The 20,702-nt window shown below is 39.3% G+C and overlaps 1 protein-coding gene across 3 annotated transcripts in view; it reads left to right on the forward strand.

Moving 5' to 3' along the window:
• Nucleotides 1–20,702, forward strand: part of MBNL1 (muscleblind like splicing regulator 1) — a 166,770-nt gene that overhangs the window by 22,532 nt on the left and 123,536 nt on the right. For all 3 annotated transcript variants that reach the window (XM_028146458.2, XM_028146468.2, XM_008142202.3), the window contains exon 2: nucleotides 9,318–10,339. In XM_028146458.2, coding sequence (XP_028002259.1) covers nucleotides 10,166–10,339 — 174 coding nt within the window. In that variant the 5' untranslated portion in view covers nucleotides 9,318–10,165. The remainder of the gene's footprint in view (nucleotides 1–9,317; nucleotides 10,340–20,702) is intronic.

The raw sequence follows: 20,702 nt of genomic DNA on the forward strand, positions 1-20,702 counted from the left end.
AGAGAAATACTAAAAGGCTGCCTGTTTGAATATCATCAGAAAAAAATGCAAATGTTCTCTTCTTTTGCCAGAATTGAAGACTGATTCTGTCAGAAATTCACAGATAATTGTTTAAATGCTTCAAAGTTTCAAAGCCACATGTAACTGTTTGCAGTTATTCTGTGGATAAAAAAAAAAAAAATCTTTCATCGGCTTCACAATTAAGGAGGAATATAAATATGGCTCAATGTTAACTTCATTTCCTCATATTCTTTCTAATGAGTGGAATTTGATGCTGGTTTCCTTCAGTTATAAAGGCGATGTTGCAGTGTCTTACATTGTGTGCCTATGGCCCAGGCATGGTAACTTGTAGAAAATCGTTATGAACTATTATTCAGATATACTGAGGAAAAATTCAGTTGTACTACAAATACTCATTGTTGGCTTACTCTGGACCAGGCACTGATTTGGTGCTGGCTCTGTCTTGGAGAACTAACCTGACAACTGCCTGCTGTCCCGGAGTGTACATTTTTATGGCAAAGGTAGATGATATGCAGGGAGTGAGATAGGTACATAATATTATGCCAACTACTAACAAGTTCTGTGAAATAAAATGAAAGCCAGGGAAGGGTCTAGCAAGTCTGGGCTGGTGTTGAAGGATGGATATTTTTTAAAAATATAAATTCGCTGGGTAACGTTGGTTAATGACCTAATTTTCAGGTGTATAGTTTTATGATATATCATCTGTATGTTGCATTGTGTCCTCACTACCCATGGTCTAGTCTACTTCTGTCTCCATTTGACCCCCCTTTACCTCTTCACCCTTCCCTCAACCCTGTTGTGTGTGTCTCTGTGGGCTTGTTTTGTCTGCTCTTTGCTTTTTGTTCTGTATCTCACACATGAGTGAAATATTGTTCTTGACCTTTCCATCTGACTTATTTCACTTAGCGCAATACTCTCAAGGTTCATCCATGTTGTCACAATAGGCAATATTTTATTTTTTTATAGCTAAGTAGTATTCCTTTGTGTGCATATCTACACTAATAAAAGAGAAAGATGCAAATTGACTGTACCTTCGCGATGCCCACCAGCCAGTCAGGAGTGAGCATGCAAATTAACCCAACAAAGATGGTGAGTTAATTTGCATATGCAGATACCAAGCGGCCTGGGGTGTACCACACTGCCCCAGCAGCTCCGGGCCTCTGGGCAGCGTGGGAAGGTGGAAAGGCGGCTCCGGGCCGGAGGGAAGGCAGTGCTGGAAGCCAGGGGAGGGAAGGCCCATTCTTGCACGAATCTTAGTGCATCAGGCCTCTAGTGTATATATTAAAAATAGCTTTATTCTTAATTTTTTGAGGAGCCTTCATATTGTTTTTCATAGTGGCTGCACGAATTTATATTTCTACCAGCAGCGTACAAGGGTTCCTTTTCTCCACATCCTCTCTTACACTGGTATTACTTGTCCTATATAACAAAGAGGTAATATGCAAATTGACCATCATGCCCTTGTCACAAGATGACCGCCCACATGTGGTCACAAGATGGCCACCACAACATGGCCAGCAGGGGAGGGCAGTTAAGGGAGACCAGGCCAGCAGGGGAGGGCAGTTGAGGGCAACCAGGCCAGCAGGGGAGGGCAGTTGTGGGTGACAGGGCCAGCAGGGGAGGGCAGTTGGGGGCGACCAGGCCTGCAGGGGAGGGCAGTTGGGGGGGACCAGGTCAGCAGGGGAGGGCTGTTGGGGGTGATTGGGCCAGCAGGGGAGCAGTTAGCCATTGATCAGGCTGGCAGGGGAGTGGTTAGTGGGTGATCAGGCTGGCAGGGGAGTGGTTAGTGGGTGATCAGGCTGGCAGGCAGAAGCGGTTAGGGGCAATAAGGCAGGCAGGCAGGCAGGCAAGCAGTTGGGAGCCAGCAGTCCCGGATTGTGAGAGGGATCCCAGATTGGAGAGGGTGCAGGCTGGGCTAAAGGACATCCCCCCACCCCTGTCCCATGCACGAATTTCATGCACCAGGCCTCTAATCTTATTGATAACAGGCATATAACAGGTGTGAAGAGGTCTCATTATGGTTTTAATCTGCATTTCCCTTACAGCTAGTGAAGTTGAGCATCTTTTCATATACCCGTTGACCATTTGCATGTCTTCTTGTGAGAAGTAGACACTTCTCTGTTCAAATCCTCTGGTTGAATACTTTTGATAGGAAGGTAACTTTGCAGTGGGGATTGGATGAAGGCCTATTTAGGTACAAAGCTAGTGACCTGGTATACAAAATGCAATGAGCCATTGTGATACATTTATCTTCTAATGACCTTAAAGACTTTTAAATTTTGCCTGGTAGAGGAATCGATTCAAAATTAACTTTTTAATCGTTGTCTGAGTAGAGGCTTCATGTTTATTTTTTCTTAACTATAAGTACTTAGGGACCATAATCATTTTCTAATGTGAGTGTAGCTTGGTTAGCTGCTTTTGGAATTCTGATGTTTGGGGATAGTGAGTGCATCACTAACGTTCTTTCCTTATTCCTCCAATAAGGGACCACTTGATGATTAGGGAATCAGACCTATCAGAATTTTAAAGGAATGCTTTGACAGACCTTAGATTACTTATTTGAGTTGGTAAACAGCCTTTCTTTCCTTGGCAGTGACTTGTCACCCATAGCACCTTTCAGTGTGTCTACCAGCAGGCCACACTGACATTCCATTCCAGAGGCTGTGTGGTTGAAAGTTATCTTATTTTCACAGCAGTATTTCTAAAACCAGTCATTTGCATATCTCCTTCAATATTTTTTTTTGCCAATATATTTACTTAGTCTTATTCTTTAAATTCTTTTTATTAAAACTTAGCCCTTTGTAAGTTATAATACCTGTGTAATCACAGGCTTGATGGGTTAGTGTTAGCATTCCAGTGCTTCTGTTAAAAGTATGTTGTTTCTGTATCACTTAAAATTTCAATAGTGTGCTTACCCCTCGCTGAGAAACACTGACCTCAGCTTTTTGTTACGTAGACTTGAATACTGCTGAAGACTGCATTAACTCATTTGGACCACAGTTTTTCCCATATAATAAATAGCAGCTCTGTTACTCTATTTAGGAACTTGGCGAGCAGAGAAATGGCTATACAGCCTCCAGAAATGTTTAGTGGGCTGTATACTGAAATCTCTGTTAATATTTGGGATGAACCTTGGGCAAACCTGTTCATGAGCTGACATAGTAAATGACTAATTTTCCAAATAAGTTTACTGATTTTTTATCTATTTATTGACTTACTAACTTTATTTAGTAATGTATTAAATAACTACTAAAGTAATGCATTGCTAATTACGGACTTGCTGACACCAGTGAAGGGGATGAAAAGTTATGGTTTGGGGCAAGGGGCTTCCTTTCTGTCCCCACAAAATATACATGGTGAAGTTGGACATCTCTTCCAGTTAGATAAAAATTGTCTTTGTAAATAAGAAAAAAGCCCTCAAATAATTACTCAGTTAACTTCCTCAATATGTAACCTATTTCAGAAATCAAAAGCTATTAAAAAAAAAGTCCCCAAAATCCCCAGCTATCCACTCTGAGATGTAATAGGACCAGGGCACCTATCTTTTGGTTCAGAAGAACTGAAATGATTAGTAAGCATATGTGAGTAAGAAATTTTATCTTGCTTACGGAAGCCATCCAGTTCTCCAGAATAGCATTTTATTCTCATACCTTCTAAGTGTCTATACTCTATTGAAGCATGTATGTACCTTTACATAGATATTTATATGAAGACACCCACTGTCAGTTTAATGCTAACATATATCAAATACTATGAGTAATTATTTCCCATGCTTTTAAAAAAAAAATTATCCCTGAACCTTTTCTTGACTTTCTTTCCTCTATGTTTACATTTTCTTTTTCCCCTTTTTATTTTCTACCCTCATATCTTAAAGTAAAACATAAGTGATTTCTGGTATCACCCAAGGAGAAATTGGTTTTTGGTTCTTGGGGCAGAATATGCTTGCTTGTTTGTAGAACAAGTCACATAATGTGAGGAACTCTGTAGGTGAGTGTTTGGAATTTGATCAATAAAGGGCTTGTTATTAGGATGGTTTCAAAAAGTTTGATTCTCGCTGCAAAACTATTAAATTCCCTAAACTTTTTGTTGTTGTTGTTGAGGGAAGTTTATTATAATACCAGAGGCCTGGTGCATGAAATTCCTGCACTGGGGGGTCCCTCAGCCTGGCCTGCGCCCTCTTGCAGTCGGGGACCCCTTGCTCCTTACCGCCTGCCTGCTCGCTGCTCCTTACCTCTTGGCTCGCTGCTTCTTAGCACAGCTGTGAGCCTGGCTTCTGGCTGAGCGGCACCCCCCCTGTGGGAGCGCACTGACCACCAGGGGGCAGCTCCTGCATTGAGCGTCTGTCCCCTGGTGGTCAGTGTGCATCATAGCGACCGGTCATTCTGGTTGTTCCACCATAACGGTTGCTTGGGCGTTTATTATATAGATGTTGAAATATAGGTCAGAAATTTACCTCATACACAATTTATCTAGTAAATATCTTTACAGCAGCAATATTTCCTTTAATATTTATAAGCAACACATATTTCTAGGGCAGATATGTTTGCAAGAATTATAAAAGTCTGGACGTTACCCACACCTGTTTCAATATTGTTGTATAGGACAAAAATCCATTACTAGTTGAAGAAATGTTTTGGGAATTCAGTAGTAATCCAAATCCTATGAAATCTTAATTACCAATATATTAAGTTATGAAGATTTTCAGTCTCCCATGAAATTATTTTATTTAAGCAAAAGAGAAAGTTAATCTGATATCAGCAATTTAGTCAAATAAATTTATAAAGTGTAATCTACATTTGTTACCCCCCTCCCACCCCTTGCCCCATGTCAGGGGTGGAAACACATATTATTAGGTACATTACAGCTAGGTAATAATGCATAAAGGTTGGTATTCACTCTGATTGTTCTGTGTCCATGCCTGGCTAATTATAAATATTTTGGTTATCATCCTCCCCAATATACTTTACAATTAAGTAGTATTTTCAACTTACAGAGATATGTCTATAATTCTTCCATAATGCCTTTTGAACTAAGTAGAATTTCTCTGCTACAGAAATTAAAAAATAGAGCACCCAGTTGCCAGCATTTTAATAATTGAGTGGATTAAGCTTGTAACATGGCAGAAGGGAAAAATAATCACTTCTAGAAATGGATTTTGTAGTTGTATTTAGGCATAACTTCCAAGCATTGAAGACATTTTTAATGGTACCATCCTCCTTCCTCATATAGGGTGGATGATGCTGAAATATTTTCTCAGGGATGGAGATACATCCTTATATAGTCATAGCAATGTTTATCATCATCAGTTTAAATAAAATTTATTTATCAAACATTAAAAAAAAAATCTCTGTTCTATTTACCAGGTAAAAATATGGTGATAAACCCTATTGTCAGGGAGTCTATAATCTAGGGGTTAAAAGAACCAAGAGATACAAAGTACTGAGAATAATCTGAGATGGAATAATGTTTACCATAGTCAGCCCAGTCTTATCGAGTTGATGTTTGAATAGCAACTTAGACAAGGAGAAGGGATTTGCCCGGTTGAAGGCGTGAGGAAGTATGTGTCAAACCAAACAGAGCGTTAGCCTGTAACAAGTCCCAGGAGTTCCCAGCAGCATGGCCTCTGCCAGGAACCCTCCCAGCTCCTCCCGGCTCCTCTCTGAAAGGGAGGAGGCTAGAGTATAGCACTGGGAGAAACCAAAAGGCTAGGTTGTGCCAGTTCAAGATAAGGAGAAAGGTTTAAGGCAGAGGAAGTTCTCAGACTGATGGTTGCCAGAGGGAAGGAGGGTTAGGGGCTGGGTGAAAAAGGTGAAGGGATTAAGAAGTATAAATTGGTAGTTACAGAATGGTTATGGGGATGTAAAGCACAGCATAGGGAATAGAGTTGATAATATGTTTATACACACACACACACACACTGAGTGGCCAGATTATTATGATCTCTGAATGCATAATAATCTGGCCACTCAGTGTATATCCTATATAATAAAAGGCTAATATACAAATTGTTCCTTTGACCAGGAGTTCGACCAGCAGGCAGGCCAGCCAACCGCCCATGTCCCCTCCCCCTGGCCAGGCTGGCCAGACCCCACCCATGCACGAATTCATGCACCGGGCCTCTAATATATATATTTTAGAGGCCTCGTGCATGCGTTCAGAGATCATATAATATGGACACTCAGTGCATATATATATCTGTATATGTATATATATAATTTTGTTTTTAAAATTTATCTTTATTAAGAGTATTACAGATGTCTCCCCTTTTCTCCATTGACCCCCTCTGCCCGATAATATTGTAAACTATGTACAGTGCCAGGTGGGGACCACTTTGTAAAATATATAATTGTCTGACCATTATTCTGTCCACCTGAAACTAATACAAAATAATATGGACTCTACACTGTAATTGAAAACTTGAAAAAATAGAAAGGAAGAGGGAGTTGTAAATGGTATTAGAGGTCAAGTAAAGGCTTTGGATTTGGCTTTTATGGGGCACTGACAGCTGTTGCTGCATGGTGAAGTAATAGGTGTGGAGGTCACACGGATCCAGATTCCACAGTGACTGGGAGAGGAAGGAGCAGGAATACAGCGCGTGTAGATGACACTGTAGACATAAGTCTGGGAATGACGGCTTGGGAGCTTTCCCGAGAGGAGGACACGTAGCCACCAGGGTTCCCTGGCTCCTGCCAGGCCACCACCTCCATTCTGGAATTACTTCACCCCTTGGAGGGCTAAGAAAGAATTGAGGGAAAGTTCATATATTGAGGGAGTATAAAGGGAAAGAAATACTGAGAAAAGGTGAGTCAAGGTGGAAGCTCAACTGTGGGCAGGAGAAGGGAAAACTCCTGGGAGATGAGAAGATGCCGAAAGTGTAAAGATGGGTGGCAGGAAGGTGAGAGAGAGTTCATGCCCGAGGGCCACTATTTGGACTAGGAAATATCTGTGACATATAAGACCATACCCTGTTGACAGAGAGGAACTTGGAGGAGTAGGGACTGGAGAGTGATGAGGTTTGGGAAAAGTTGCTGTGTGGAATGTGCGCGGGAGCTGTCCAGGCCAAGGCGATTCCTAGACGTGTCGCTGGGATGTAGTAATTTATAGCGGCAGTGACGGATGTGTGTATATGTGTGTGTTCAAGTATGTGATCATATTCATGTGTTGTGCTCATGTTTACATATGTTTACAAGGGTGTGTTCATTCGTGTGTTTGTGCATCTTTGTGCCCTGGAGATAATTCCAGTCCAGATATAGTCATCGATCACTTGATTTACCCTCGTTTATGGAGATCCATTTCTTTTTCATCACTATGCTAGGCAAAGACTATTTCTGCCTTGGGGACAGTGGATCAGACCTATAAGGAAATAAAACCCTGTAGTAGTTCAGAGGAGGCAGGTTAATATATGAATGGAGAGGGAGGAGGTGGCCTCTTGGAAGGAGGTGACCTCTTAGCTGGCTTTTGCAGGAAGTGAATGTTGCAGGTGAGGCATTTCAAAACTCTAGAGGGAAGGACAACAGAGATTGTTGACTCAGGTGTGCTACATGCTCAAGGCATGAAGTAGCTGAGAAATTCTGAATCAGGGCAAAGATTCAGGAAGGTGGATGGATGTTAGAGTTGGTGACTGACTTGACTTTGTTCTGATAGAACTAGGAATTAGGGCCAGAAAATATTTTGAAAACAAAAGTATTTCTTGAGCATTGATATGAGTTGGTTCTTTTTCATCTTTCTCAAAAGTTGTAGTGTTACTTCAGTATTTTCTAAGCCAAGTATTCGGTAGGTTTTTAAAAAATAATATTAAGAATGACAGTATTAACCCTAAAATAAATTTTTAAAAATATTTTCTAGATATTCAGGTTTACATGTGTGTAATATATATTCATATTCTATATTCTGGTTCAGTTATATAGTCTATATTATAGGCCATTTTCTGCTGTCTAGGTTATAAATGTACCATATGCCAATTGACCATTTTGGCCCTTGAAGAAGTATAATCAAACACTACTTATTATACTATGTCATTGCCGCTTTGGAGTGTGAAACTTTTAAGTTATTAAAGCCTTGTTTACTTTGTTGATACCATTCATGATGGAAAAAAATATATACTTTTGCTTCTGTAACTACGAAGCATTTTCTGAAAGTCTGCCCTTCTGAATGAAAGAGAAAGTAAGTTGCTAAAAGCAAAAACGCCTTGCTCTAAGGAGCAGTCTTGTAGTGCCGAGGTAATTAGGCAATAGGGGATCCCCCCCCCATCCCACCCCCAGCCTCCGGCTTCACTGGTACCCCTGAAGTGCATCACACTAGCTGCCCAAATCAAATTGCTCACTTAATATTTAATGTTCCTGCAATGGAATCACTTTCTCCCTGGAGGTTGACTTCAGATTTGCCAGACACACTGACAACACTGCACTCCTTCTTTTCCCCACATGACCTCAGCTTCTGCTTAAAAAATGTCCGAATAAAGGATGCTTTTGTTCCTATCTCGCCTGCCCGTGATATATTGACAAAGTGTCTGCCGGCTGAATGGAATAGTTTTACAGTATGAGTGCTGCTTTCAGTGGAGGGGCAGGACTCGGGCTTCAGAAGGAAGTGAATTGGATAGGTCAGGAGAACGTACCATTCGTAAACACCCCTTTCCTTTTTTATTCACGTGTCAGGGCAGCAGGCACAGGCAGCTCAGAGCCCGTCCCTGCGCAGAGCCGGGGGGTTAGAGCAGCTTGGGAGTCAGCTGCAATTTTTTAAACCTTGCTTTCTGCCCCCCTCTCTCTGGCCACGATCTCCAAGTGCTCGGACTTGCCTTAGGAGCTGTTTTGAAACTAACATGGTTTAGTCCACTAACTGCATGTTGGGTAAATTCAAAACCCACATGCTCGTCCTCTTGCAGTGGAATAAGTCACATCTGATGGACATTTTCTGTGCTTATAGCATAGTAATGAACGTCTGACAGGCGCGACCTTTCATAAGACAGCCCACACTATTGGCTTTCTGCCCAGAATATTGCTGCAACACTATCTGTGATTGGTTATCTCTCTATCATGCATTGCTTCACAAGGGGAAACGGCCCCTTTTTTTAATAAATCTACGATGGCTGGCTGCAATATGCCTCACTGTAAGTATTGTGTGTGTGCGTGTGTGTGCGTGTGAGTGTGTGTGCGTGTGTGTGAGAGGGAGAGAGACAGAGAGCAAGAGAGCTGACACGAATATGACTTAGTCTGGTAGCACATGGCAAGGTTGTGGTACTGTAGGACATCGGTGAAGTGCTACTTTAGTAAATCTTAACCTATCTCTTTTTTCTACAGGTTGGTACTAAGAAGTGCCTTTCCTGACGTCTCTGCTGCTTGGAACCGCTTCTAGAGCAGTCTCTGCTTTTGCCTTGCTTGCTGCCAGCTAGACTGTGACGACAGCACATCCACCCTCCACCTCTAGCCCAGACACCCCCATTTCTACTTAGAATCAAGAGAAAAGCTCTAAGTATCTGGCATTGCCCTAGGCTGCTTTAGTTTTTGAAAGAAAAGTTTGCTGAGAAAGTAAGATATCTTCTGCCAGGAAATCAAGGAGGAAAACAAACAAACAAAAAAAATCATTTTTCTCGATTTTGCTCTAAACTGCTGCATCTGTCTATGCCAAACTAATCAATACCGGTTGCACCACCAAACTCCATTGCAAATTCAGCTGTGAGGAGATTCCCTTTCAGACAACTTTGCTGAGAGCAGCTTGGAAAATCGGTGTCCAGGGGTCTGCCACGTTTCCATGCTTGCATTTTGGGCTCAGAATTGGCACTGGGAAGGGGTCACTGAGAGCACAAGGCTGATTCCAGGCCCTACTTTTAAACGTGCATCTACTTAAGATCCTAGGATTTCTCTAAAAAAAAAACAAAAACCCAAAACCTCTTTGAATTAACAGTTTCATGCTGTGAATTTCTAGTGGGAGATCTTTTCCTTGATATTGACAACACAATTTTCCATGTACTTTTAAAGCAGGGAGTGGGGGAAAAGTATTTTGGAGGGGACGTTTTCATCATCATTTTACAGTTTTATCAGTTCAGCATTTTTTTTTTTTTTTGGTAGTTGTTTTTGTGTGTTTTTTTTTGAGGGGGGTTGGGTTTGTTGGTTTCACTGAAAATTTTAACTACCTGTAAAATCTAAACATGGCTGTTAGTGTCGCACCAATTCGGGACACAAAATGGCTAACACTGGAAGTATGTAGAGAGTTCCAAAGGGGGACTTGCTCACGGCCAGACACGGAATGTAAATTTGCACATCCTTCGAAAAGCTGCCAAGTTGAAAATGGACGAGTAATCGCCTGCTTTGATTCATTGAAAGTGAGTAAATGTTATATTATTTTAAGGCTATGCAATAATTGACTAAAGGGGATGTGGACATAGAGTTCACTGAGTTTGGAATTATGGATTGCTTTGTTAATAGTTTAGTTCTACGGGGTGTTCTTATTGATGATGTTGGGGTTGGGGGGACTTGATTGAGATCCAATAGAACCAAGCCTGGCCAAACTTGTTTGTTATGAATAACTTTGCCAGTCCTTTAATGCTATGCTTTTTTTTTTTTTTCCCTAGAGCAGAAAGTGTCAGCTTTTTAGCTTAGTAATAAGTCAGTGTCTATAGGAATAGTAAATGTAGATACATGTGTGTGTTAGCATATGCATAGGTTATATACAAGGCCATGGCAGAAGCTGAATGAAGATAATTTGATTTTGCTTGTTTCCAAAGGTGCTGTAATGTTGTAAAAGAATAGCAAATATTAGGTCAGCTAAACTGGAAAGATGTTTTATATTAATATTTTGACGTTATGGATTTCCTTTTCATTGTATGAGCATATTGTTTTAAGGCCAGAAGCAATGCAATTTGTGGAAAAAATAATTAGAAGTTCTGATCTGCTGCCTACAGCACCCTGTCTAAGCCATAAAGTTTATTGAATATGAGTTTAATAAATAAGTAGAAACTCTTAAGTACTATTATTCATAGGAATTTTTTTTTAGCTTCTAAATTTCTAATGTGAAGGAACTTTATTTTCTGTTAGATCCTAATTATTTTTTTATTTGTAACAATCTCAGCTAGAAATATTACGAGTTAGTTTTCGTGGGCACCATAATACTAAAAGATTCACTTTAGTATAATTAGACATTCAGAAATGTCCTTGTATTTCAGGTATCAGGTTTGAGAGTGGCTCTTTTAAAAGACAGCATACCTGTCTTTAATTTTGACATGCAAGGTCAAGTCTAGGAGTGTGAAGATTCCTGGGTGCTCTGCCTGTTTGGTTTAATTCAGTTGCCTTTGAATACTAATGTACCAATATAATTCCCTCTTAGAGCCTTTGAGACGGAGCTCTCTGTCATTTCTACATATATACATATAGAAGTAAAAGTCTCATAGTTTTATCCTTTGTTTTGTAAAATAAAAAAATAATAGTGCTATCATATAATGCTTTCTTTAGTAACGTGGGGTGAATTAACTGAAATAGTTAACTCATAAGCCAACATACAATTCACTCAGATGTCACGAGTGCACTTAAGAGTTAACTACTTCAGTTAATTGCTTTTTTGGTCCAGTTTGAGTTGCTCATTTTGCTAAAGTTTTCTCCAAAGACTCAAGGATATTATCTTCAGAGTAGGATTAAAAAAAAAAAAAAAGAAAAGGGTATTAACAGTAACACAGACAACTTACAATGTTAGAGTATTCTTAATGTCCTAATCCTAAAGATCAGTAAGCAAAAGTTATAAATTATCCTTGGGTCCTTTCCCCCCCGCTTTACTCTGCAGACACCATTGAAGGGCACAGTGGTTGTAGCTTTGTGAACATGTATGTATTCCTAAATTCCTGCCGACTGAATTTAGGTGTAATGAGAAACTGGGATCCATAAAATGAGGGGCGCAGGGCTAATTACACTTGTCGGTAAACAGCTGTGTCCATAAGTAACCCTGTTTTGACCCAATTACTAGTAAATCCAATTTTTAATCCTGCAGACAGTTGATGGTGCACTCGTAGCTGCAAAATGAAGGACATTTCACGTGGCTGTGACATTGAGTGGTTTCACAGAAGACTTGCCTCCACAGCCTTTGGGAACATTGTGGAACATTAACATTCAGTTGCTGTTTTTCCATCTCAAAATATTTTTCTTAGTCGCTGCTCACTTGTGGCCTCAGAACAGCCCCCCTTTGAGTAGGGCAGCAGCTTTGCTGAGAGACGTGCTGTGTGGTTCACAGGATCCAGCCGCCACACCAAGGGCTTACTTTTTTTTAAACAACAAATAATTTGAAGATTTAAAAATGGACTCATGAAATGAGCCCATTTTAGCAGCTAATCAATGCAGACCTCGTCTCTCTTCTTTGTCTTTCAAAGAGAAACTGAAATTTACTTTCTAGTCTAAAACCTGATAAAAAAATAATATTTTGATTTGAATCTGAGGAAGAAGACACAAATGTATTTATGGGGAAGCTTCATTCCCAGGGCAATAGTTCCTTGAATCTGAGAGAAGTAACTATATTTAGAATTAATTTTAGAATTTTTGAAAAGGTAATTAAGTATTCATGTTTCAAAAATTAGTTGTTGTTTTTTTATATAATTCTAACACATGTGATTCTTAATACAGTGTTTGGAATCCTACCTTTTGTATAGTAGTCTTCCTGTGTTCAATTTTGTGGCTAAAATAGATCAAAAACATATTTAAAAACAGTTCAAGTAAGTCTGTGACTCATGCCTGAAGTTCTGAAATTTGGGAGCATTATGAGATTTCCATGCCAGTAACTGCTAGATCATTTGTATTGTCTCAGAGAGTAAACGGAAGGAATTGAGAAAACTTGCAATATCCTGACTTCTTTAATAAAATGTGTTCTGTGTGTTGCTGCGATCCACAGTCCAGCCTTTTGTGAGTTCTTGAGCCGTGAGATGGAGGTAGCCTGTGTAATCGACTATTTTTAGCAAGTTAGAAAAGCAAACCAAATACTGGCCGCGCGGACCCTGTGAAATGGCTGTACCCTTCAGCTGTGCTGCTGCAGACTTTGGCCAGGCTCCCAGGTGACTTACGTTTATAGCAGACTTCTCTGCTTAGAAGAGGAGAATTTGTTTCATTAAAAACACAAGTCGAACAGTTCAGAAAAGTCATTATTAAAAGAAATCGATCGGCATATGACTAAAGGCAGTAGGAAGAAAATTAGGCGATAGTATTTTAGTTGCCCATTGGTGATGTTAAAGTTTAAATAATAAACTTAGATTAAATTGACTACATGAAAACAGAATTTGTATCACAATAAATGTGTTGATAAGTATAATGAGAATACATCGTAATGAGGGATATATATATATATATATGTATATATATATATATATATATATATCATATTAGCAGTGGAATGACAACAATAAGAAAGAGCTAAGGCTGTAATAATGTGCACTGGTTTATAAATTAAACAATATTTTAAGTACTTCATGTTTGTCACTTAATTTCTTTTAAACTTGTAGTCTTAATATACAATAGTCTAAAAGTATTTTCAAATTCAGAATTGAATTGCTTGCAAACTATAGATTTGAGTGTTTTAGTAACACCAGAAACCATGAACATTTGAAAAGGTACACTCTTTTATTCTAGAGCAATATTTTTTTTCTTATGGTTTCTGAAGAGATGACAAAACAGAACAAAAATTAAAAGAACAGTATCAACCCTGCAAGCTGCCATTAGAATGTTATGTATCAGAAATTATTATTTAGTTAATAGTTAATGGCAAGTTACATATATATATATATATATATATATATATATATATATATATATATCTTTAGTAACAATCTCTAAACTAAAATTTAGGTAGTTGATGTAAAGAAGCCTACATACTGTATTTTAATGTGATGCCAAGTGATTTGTATCCTAACAAAACTTTCACCACATGATGAACAGAAATAGACTATTGCATATTAATTAAAAAAAAAAACATTCATTTTTCAGGTACTTGGGGGGTGGGGAGATATAATCTTTATGTTTATTATCTATTTTCCAAAAATAGAACAAAACTTTTATATTTGAAAACTATAGTCACTTATTCTCTTATCACATTAGGCAATTTTGTTTGAGCTAATTGAGCATTTATTTCACAGTCATACACACTTGTGTGTATAGATAGCACAGCCGATCAAATTTATCAGATATATCAGAGATCGGATCCCACAGCAAGGTGGCATAAAATCAAGGGCACTGAGTGAGCCCGTTTGAAGTGTAATTGGAGACCTGGAAGAGTATATGAAGTACAGAAATCAGCTATTAGAAGACACAAACAAGTGAGCATCCAGGTAAATGAACAACTAGAACCTAAGTCAGTGAGGCCAGTCCCGTCTCTAGCTGCTCACACGGGACTGGGCTGGCGTAACCGGACGTTATGAAGTGGTCCTGGAGGTCTTTGCGGTGAAATTTTAGGAGGCCCTCCGTTGTCAGCACAGTGTACCTTCAACAGAGCAGTTGTCCCCAGTGCTGCTCTTTCCAAATCCCCAGCACAGTCTTCTCATCCTAACTTTTCGACGGGCTTGACTGATAATCCTGACAAAATGATACCTGCAAGTTTCAGACTAAACGTCCAATTTTCAGTGACAGCTTTGACCTGGCAGGCTTCTCATTGCCGTGACTTTTGCCAAGAGTTTTGTCGTCGTTATTGTTGGATTATTGTCTCGTAATGGCGTTTCCTATGTGACATTAAAACTTGGACATATTATTAACGCAGAGGTACCTGTTCAGTGTGTCTTTCAGGGACAGGTTGACGCGGGACTTCCTTGTTTGCCCATAACGACTTTGGACATGAACTAACAATAAGGCATGGCTTGTGTAGCAGTGTGTATCATGTCAGAGTTCCGGGTGTATCCTCTAAGCAGAAAGTGCACCGCTTTGTCAAGAATACCCTGTAAATGTGCTGTGATGTCATCAGCCTTGACATGGACGTTTCCTTAATGAAATTCTCAATGGCTGTAGCTGCTTTGGCAATAAAACTTCATTCCTTTACCTATTTATATTCTTATAGTTAGAATTCTTTTAGAAACATATATATATTTTTTTAAGTAAGTGCAGATTTCTAAACTTTTGGACGTATTTCAAGCCAGGGTTTGAATCCTGCTACCTAAGGCACTACTTCTAGAGCTAGTTAATTTGTTTCCTTCCATAAGATTTTGGTGCCCTGCTTCTATTTCTACTTCTATATTTTTTCCTTTAAGCCTTGCTTCCATTTGTGTGGGCGACAAACTGAAAACAACTTCACCCCAAAGCACTGTGGCACTTCCAGTTGCGTTCAAACTTTAACTGTGACTCAGACTGGTTAACCTACACAGCATTCTGATTCCACACACAGCCTCAAAACAGTTGCATCTGCACGACTGTTGTGACTTAAAAGAGTCCATGCAGCGTGGGGTAAAAATCTCCCAGTCAGGAAGTGTGGGACATCGGCCCAGTTAACTCGAGAGGTGAGAGGTGGAATGTTTCTTAGAGCCAGAACAGACACCTCGGGGCCTGGGTTGGGAAGCTTATCCTGCCGTTTTCCTTGCCCAGTGTAAGTAGAGGATTTCAAATACCGGCATCACTAATCATTTACCTTTCATGCTGAGCGGTGTCTCTGCCTTCCCACAGACGTAGACAAAGCTGGTTATTTTCTTACAGAGAGATCCTATTGAGGACATTTTGAGTTTTTTTTTTTTTTTAAACTTTAGCAGGAACACATCTCATGCTTTTAGATAGGGGAGCAATGTTCTATATTAACAGGCCAAAGATTATGACAATCAGTGGGCATGGATACATAACCAGATGGATTTTGATTTAGCACTAACGATAGTTATTAATAATATGTAGAAAGTTCAGTCAGAGCAACTGAAAAGCTAAGCAAACGTAATTGTGTGGAGTGCATAATACATTATTAGAATAGCGATTTCTCTGAATTTCAGTGTAAACAAGAGTAATTCTAGTGAGATCTTCTTATTCTAATATTTATTTATAATGAACAAAGATTTTAAATCTAATAGTATATTTCTTCTACAAATAACATCAGCTGCACACCACCTACAGTGTTACTCAGATTCTCTGGCAGGTTTTTAAAAGATTTTCACTTGGAGGTAAAAAAGTTTGATTTGTTAGAGATAAACTTTCTATATTATAAGGACTTGTGTTTTGAAAATTACTGAGAGTCATAACCCTTATACATTACAGTTTGGCTGAAAGGCTGTCTCCTGGGTACCTTTGGCCTTGGTCGTCTCTGACCTCTAGTCTTCTTATGTTTCATCTCTGCGTTCTTTCCAGCTTCCTGATTGTTCGGCTTCCTCGCTGTTGTTTCTGATCCCTCTTTATGTTTTTCTCTGGAGTCACACAAAAATGATTTAGCCACTTTTGTCTTTAAGGAATTATAATCAGCATTGAGTAACAGAGACACTCCCTCCCCAGCATGTGGCATTAACAGAGTAAGGGTTTATATTTTGGTCAGTTGTCCAGGCCTATATGATGACTCCATAGTCATTAGAACAGAGGTTTCTTCATCCTTAGTTCCTGAGGAGCACATGCTTTCAACCTTAGGATTATTTCAAAATTGCAAGATGGCCACTGTGGAGGCAGGAAGAAGCAAGGGCAAAAGAGACCACAGCCCATCTCACTTAGGCTCCTCTGAATAAAGGTCCTTTAGGCTTCACCCAGGGATTATTCCTGGTCTCTCATTGGCTGATTTTGGCAGCAAGGGAAGGTGGGAACTGTAGTCTTTAAAGTGTTGCTTGGTATAAAATCAGGCCTTTGATGGATAAGGTTGAAGGGGAGAAGGAATTTTCAGGAGGGCAGTCACTGGGATGGGAGAATTAGAGAGATATTCTTCCCCCTTCTCCTCCCCCGCCCCCCCCCCCGCACCCCTGAATCTTCCAGAATCAAGTAACTCTGAAAAACACCTGGGTATAGGGAGTTGTTGAGGGGAGATCGAAATTGAAGATAAACCTTTATCTTCTTATCTTGGTAAACCTGTCATCACTTCTGGTTAAGCAGGGCTGTCTTTTTCTTTTCTTCCAAATTTTGTTATATTTAGTCAATAAAACCTGGCATATCACAAATGGATTGATGTTTACTTATATAGAAAAAGAAAATGGCTTCATTTTTATTTTTTATTGCCGATGTATATTTATGTACACAGTTACGTATGTATAACTGGACTGGAACAGGAACACATGTCATAAAAACAGGTCTCCAATGATTTTATTTGGCAGAAAGAACTTATCATTATTCTGACACCTATTTCTACTTCTCCTACAAATGTATTTGTTTGTTTCCTCTGAAATAAAAGTAAAATGAGTTAATATTTTTTTGAAATCGCTTTATGCTGGTCAGTATTTTCAGCGTTTTTTATTTTTTATAGTATTTCTCTTTGAGGAAGTTACCTTTATTACAACCATTTCACAGATGGCCACACTGAAGGACAGAGAAGTTAGGTGATACGTGCCAGGTACTCGGCTGGTAGAATGTGAACTCCAAGCCTGATCATCTGACTCCAGAGCCTCTACTCTTAACCACCTTTCTCACAAACATTGCTTCTTAATTTAGACGTCTACATCCTCTGGATTCTACAAAGAAAGCATCTGACATCAGCACTTAAGAATAAAACTTAATGTTTAAGGCAAATTTATGACACAGGACCTAAAACAGTAAATGGCAAAATGTCATTACATGTTAACTCAACTAATGAATCAATGAGTGTACACAAGATAACATCAAGAACCCTGCCACCAAATTGGAAAGATTATATGTATTTGAAAGATTAGTATTTCTTCTAAGTATATGGCCATATAGAAAAAAAAAAAGGTTGTAAATGAATCAACTTCAATAAATAGGCACTGTGTAAACTATATAACTGCCTCCCAACATATAAAACAAGGCATACTCCAAGGTTTCAAGGTTTGCGAAGCCTTTTCCCACAGAGGCAATATGGTTAGGTCATCAGGCCAACCCGGGGAAGCCAAGTAACGATAGGATGCTTGAGTTACAGTCCTGTACAAATAGTGCCCTGAAACCCCCGTGATTAATTAAACCCAGGAGACTCCACAAAAGCATTGTAAGTACCATCTCATCATAAATCTTAAGGACTACCAGCGTCAGAGACCCCAACTGCTTTTGTCAAAATGTTTCTTGGGAAGATGTGTTTCAGGTTTCAGTGTGGGGCTCCAGGAGTTCACCTTGGCCGAGTGCAAAGGAAGTGGCCTCCCCCAGACTCCTGGGACCCTTTCCCCAAGTCAGCGCAAGAGTTGTCCGCAGCTCCCAGTTTGGGTTGCTCTTGACCCCTGGAGCTGTTCCCTTCGCACAAAACAGAGGCTCAGGATCAGTCAGGACTGAAGACGGAGGGGGTGAGGGGCTGCAGCCCAAGCTTTCTCAGGGTGGAAAGACTTCTTTGTCAATATGACTTCCAAGTAACCCCCTTTCTTTCCTTTTTCCTAAAAAAAAACCCACTTCCTTTTTTTAATGCACCGCCTGTTGATCCTGAGTCTGGTCCACCGTGAAACTTAATATTAAAATGACCAGCTTCTCTCCTCTCTCTTTTCTTTCTGAAATTTTCAAGAGTGTAGCCGTTTTGATACTGTTGCTTTCTAATTAGTAGTAGCAATGGGGAAATAGGTGAATAATGAAAATAGCAAACTAAAAAAAAAAAAAAAATTGGGAGGGGGGGTGCATTTTATTACAGGATATAGCCAAGGGGTCAGCAATAAAGAACCAGATGTGAGAAGAAGGGCATTTAGGAGCGGATTGCCAGTGGGGATTCCATAATTCAAGGAGTGTAACTTAAACACTTCCTAGGTCAACCTTTGCGAAGGCAGATACTAAAACTCAGTGCCCAGTGGCTGATCGCTCACGGGGAGATCAGTGCATTGGGTGGCGGCAGAGCTGGAATTTAGAGGGGGAACTTCTCATCAGCAATTGGAGGGTCAGTGGGAGAGGAACAGAAGGAAAAGGGAGAGTCTTTGGTGGTTTATCTTTCCTTTTTCCTCTCCCTTCCCTCTCCCAACTATTATTTCTGAGACCACAAGTGGAACGAGAAGGAGAGGGGAATCCTCAATATGAGAGTTCCCACAGCTCCAGGCCACCAGACTGACGCAGCCATCCCTGGTTCATCATTGGTCAGCTGGGGACCACCTGTATTTCCACCCTAGGTCACAGTTTTGAGTCTTGGCAGCATTCTTTTGCAGCCATCTTGATTTACTCCACAACATTTATATGTATTTTTTTAGTTTGGTAATGCTAGTTGAGACCGACTAATTATTGAGACTCAATCCCCTGAGTTCTCAAGACCTCGTATGATGCCAGGCATCTTAAGTGAGACTTTATCTCTCTGTATAAAATTCGCACTTTGTGTGTAGGCTTCTGGATTTCAGAATCACTTATGGTTAAGTCTAGGCTCTTCTCAGAGAAGGCAGGAAGCATCTGTGTTAATAGTCGACAGTAAATTACAGAAAGCAAAACATGGAAAATTAAAGTTAGAAAAGCTGGGAAGCTTTTCTATCATTTTCAATTTTCTGCACAAGCACGGACATAATCAGTGTTTAGGATCTGCTTGTGATGGATAAATTACATCTGTAATTCATTCTTTCCATGTTACTACATTCAGAAGATAATTTGCCTTCAGATATCTTTGTTCATCTAATATTCTAAAACCGTTCTTAGACTGAAAATAAGTCTAGTAACATCTCCCAATCCCAGGAAGCTTTTATAACTAAACAGTGTTAGTTTACGAAATGGCCCAAATTAAAAAAAATACAAGATTTTAGAGAAAAACAGAGCCAAATTTATTGTGCTCAAAGGAAGAGTCCTCTTTGGTAGATGACGTTGCTCCTTATAAAACAATTCTTCTTCAAGGGAGGCAACTGAGAAATGAAGCACAGAGGAAGAAATAACTAAAGAATTCATTATTTATATAAAGAATCCTGTTAATAAATATCTGTATTCTGAATGACCTAACTTTCTTCACATTATCTCATATCTGTTCATGGCTAAGTGGAAACTAATGAAATCTAAATCTAGCCATGAGAAAAGATTATCATCATGATTTTATTTATTGAACTTTTTTTTCACTATTATGAACTTTTACTCCCAAACATTGCCTTCCATGAATCATAGTGGAGTAATAAATTGAAAACAAATGTCCACATAAGAAAACCCAGTGTAGTGCAAAACAAAACAAAAATACCCTCAAACTCAAGATGAACTAAAGAGTCATTATCCACATTGAAGAGGAGTCCTTTCCATTGCAAATTTTTGTATGGTGGAATCAATCTAAGTAGCTCTCCCAAGGTCTTTAAAGTATGATTAACAGGTAGTAGCTTAACATGTAACATACATATAATGGTTTAAGTATGCATAGTGAGAAATATAAAATTATTATTATTATTTTTTAAAATCTTTATTAGACACCATTGTCATCTGTATTTCCAATTAAGGATGAACAATACCAAAAGAGAGAGAGGGAAAGTTTCAGGATTCCAATTATTAGATGAATAATAGCTTGGACAAAAAGCTTGGAAGTGAAGTGCAAGGCACCAGATAAGGGAGTTTTCATTTCATAAATACCCTTATGATTCTTTTTTGGTATAAAATAGAATATTTATTCTAACTCAAAGGAAGTTGTATAATTGATGTTCTTCTAATGCATAGCACCATGAGACATTATTTTGTAAGAGGCTGAGAGTTTGT

The sequence above is a fragment of the Eptesicus fuscus genome, chromosome 3 (assembly GCF_027574615.1).
Source record: "Eptesicus fuscus isolate TK198812 chromosome 3, DD_ASM_mEF_20220401, whole genome shotgun sequence".
NCBI classification, from domain to species: Eukaryota; Metazoa; Chordata; class Mammalia; order Chiroptera; family Vespertilionidae; genus Eptesicus; species Eptesicus fuscus.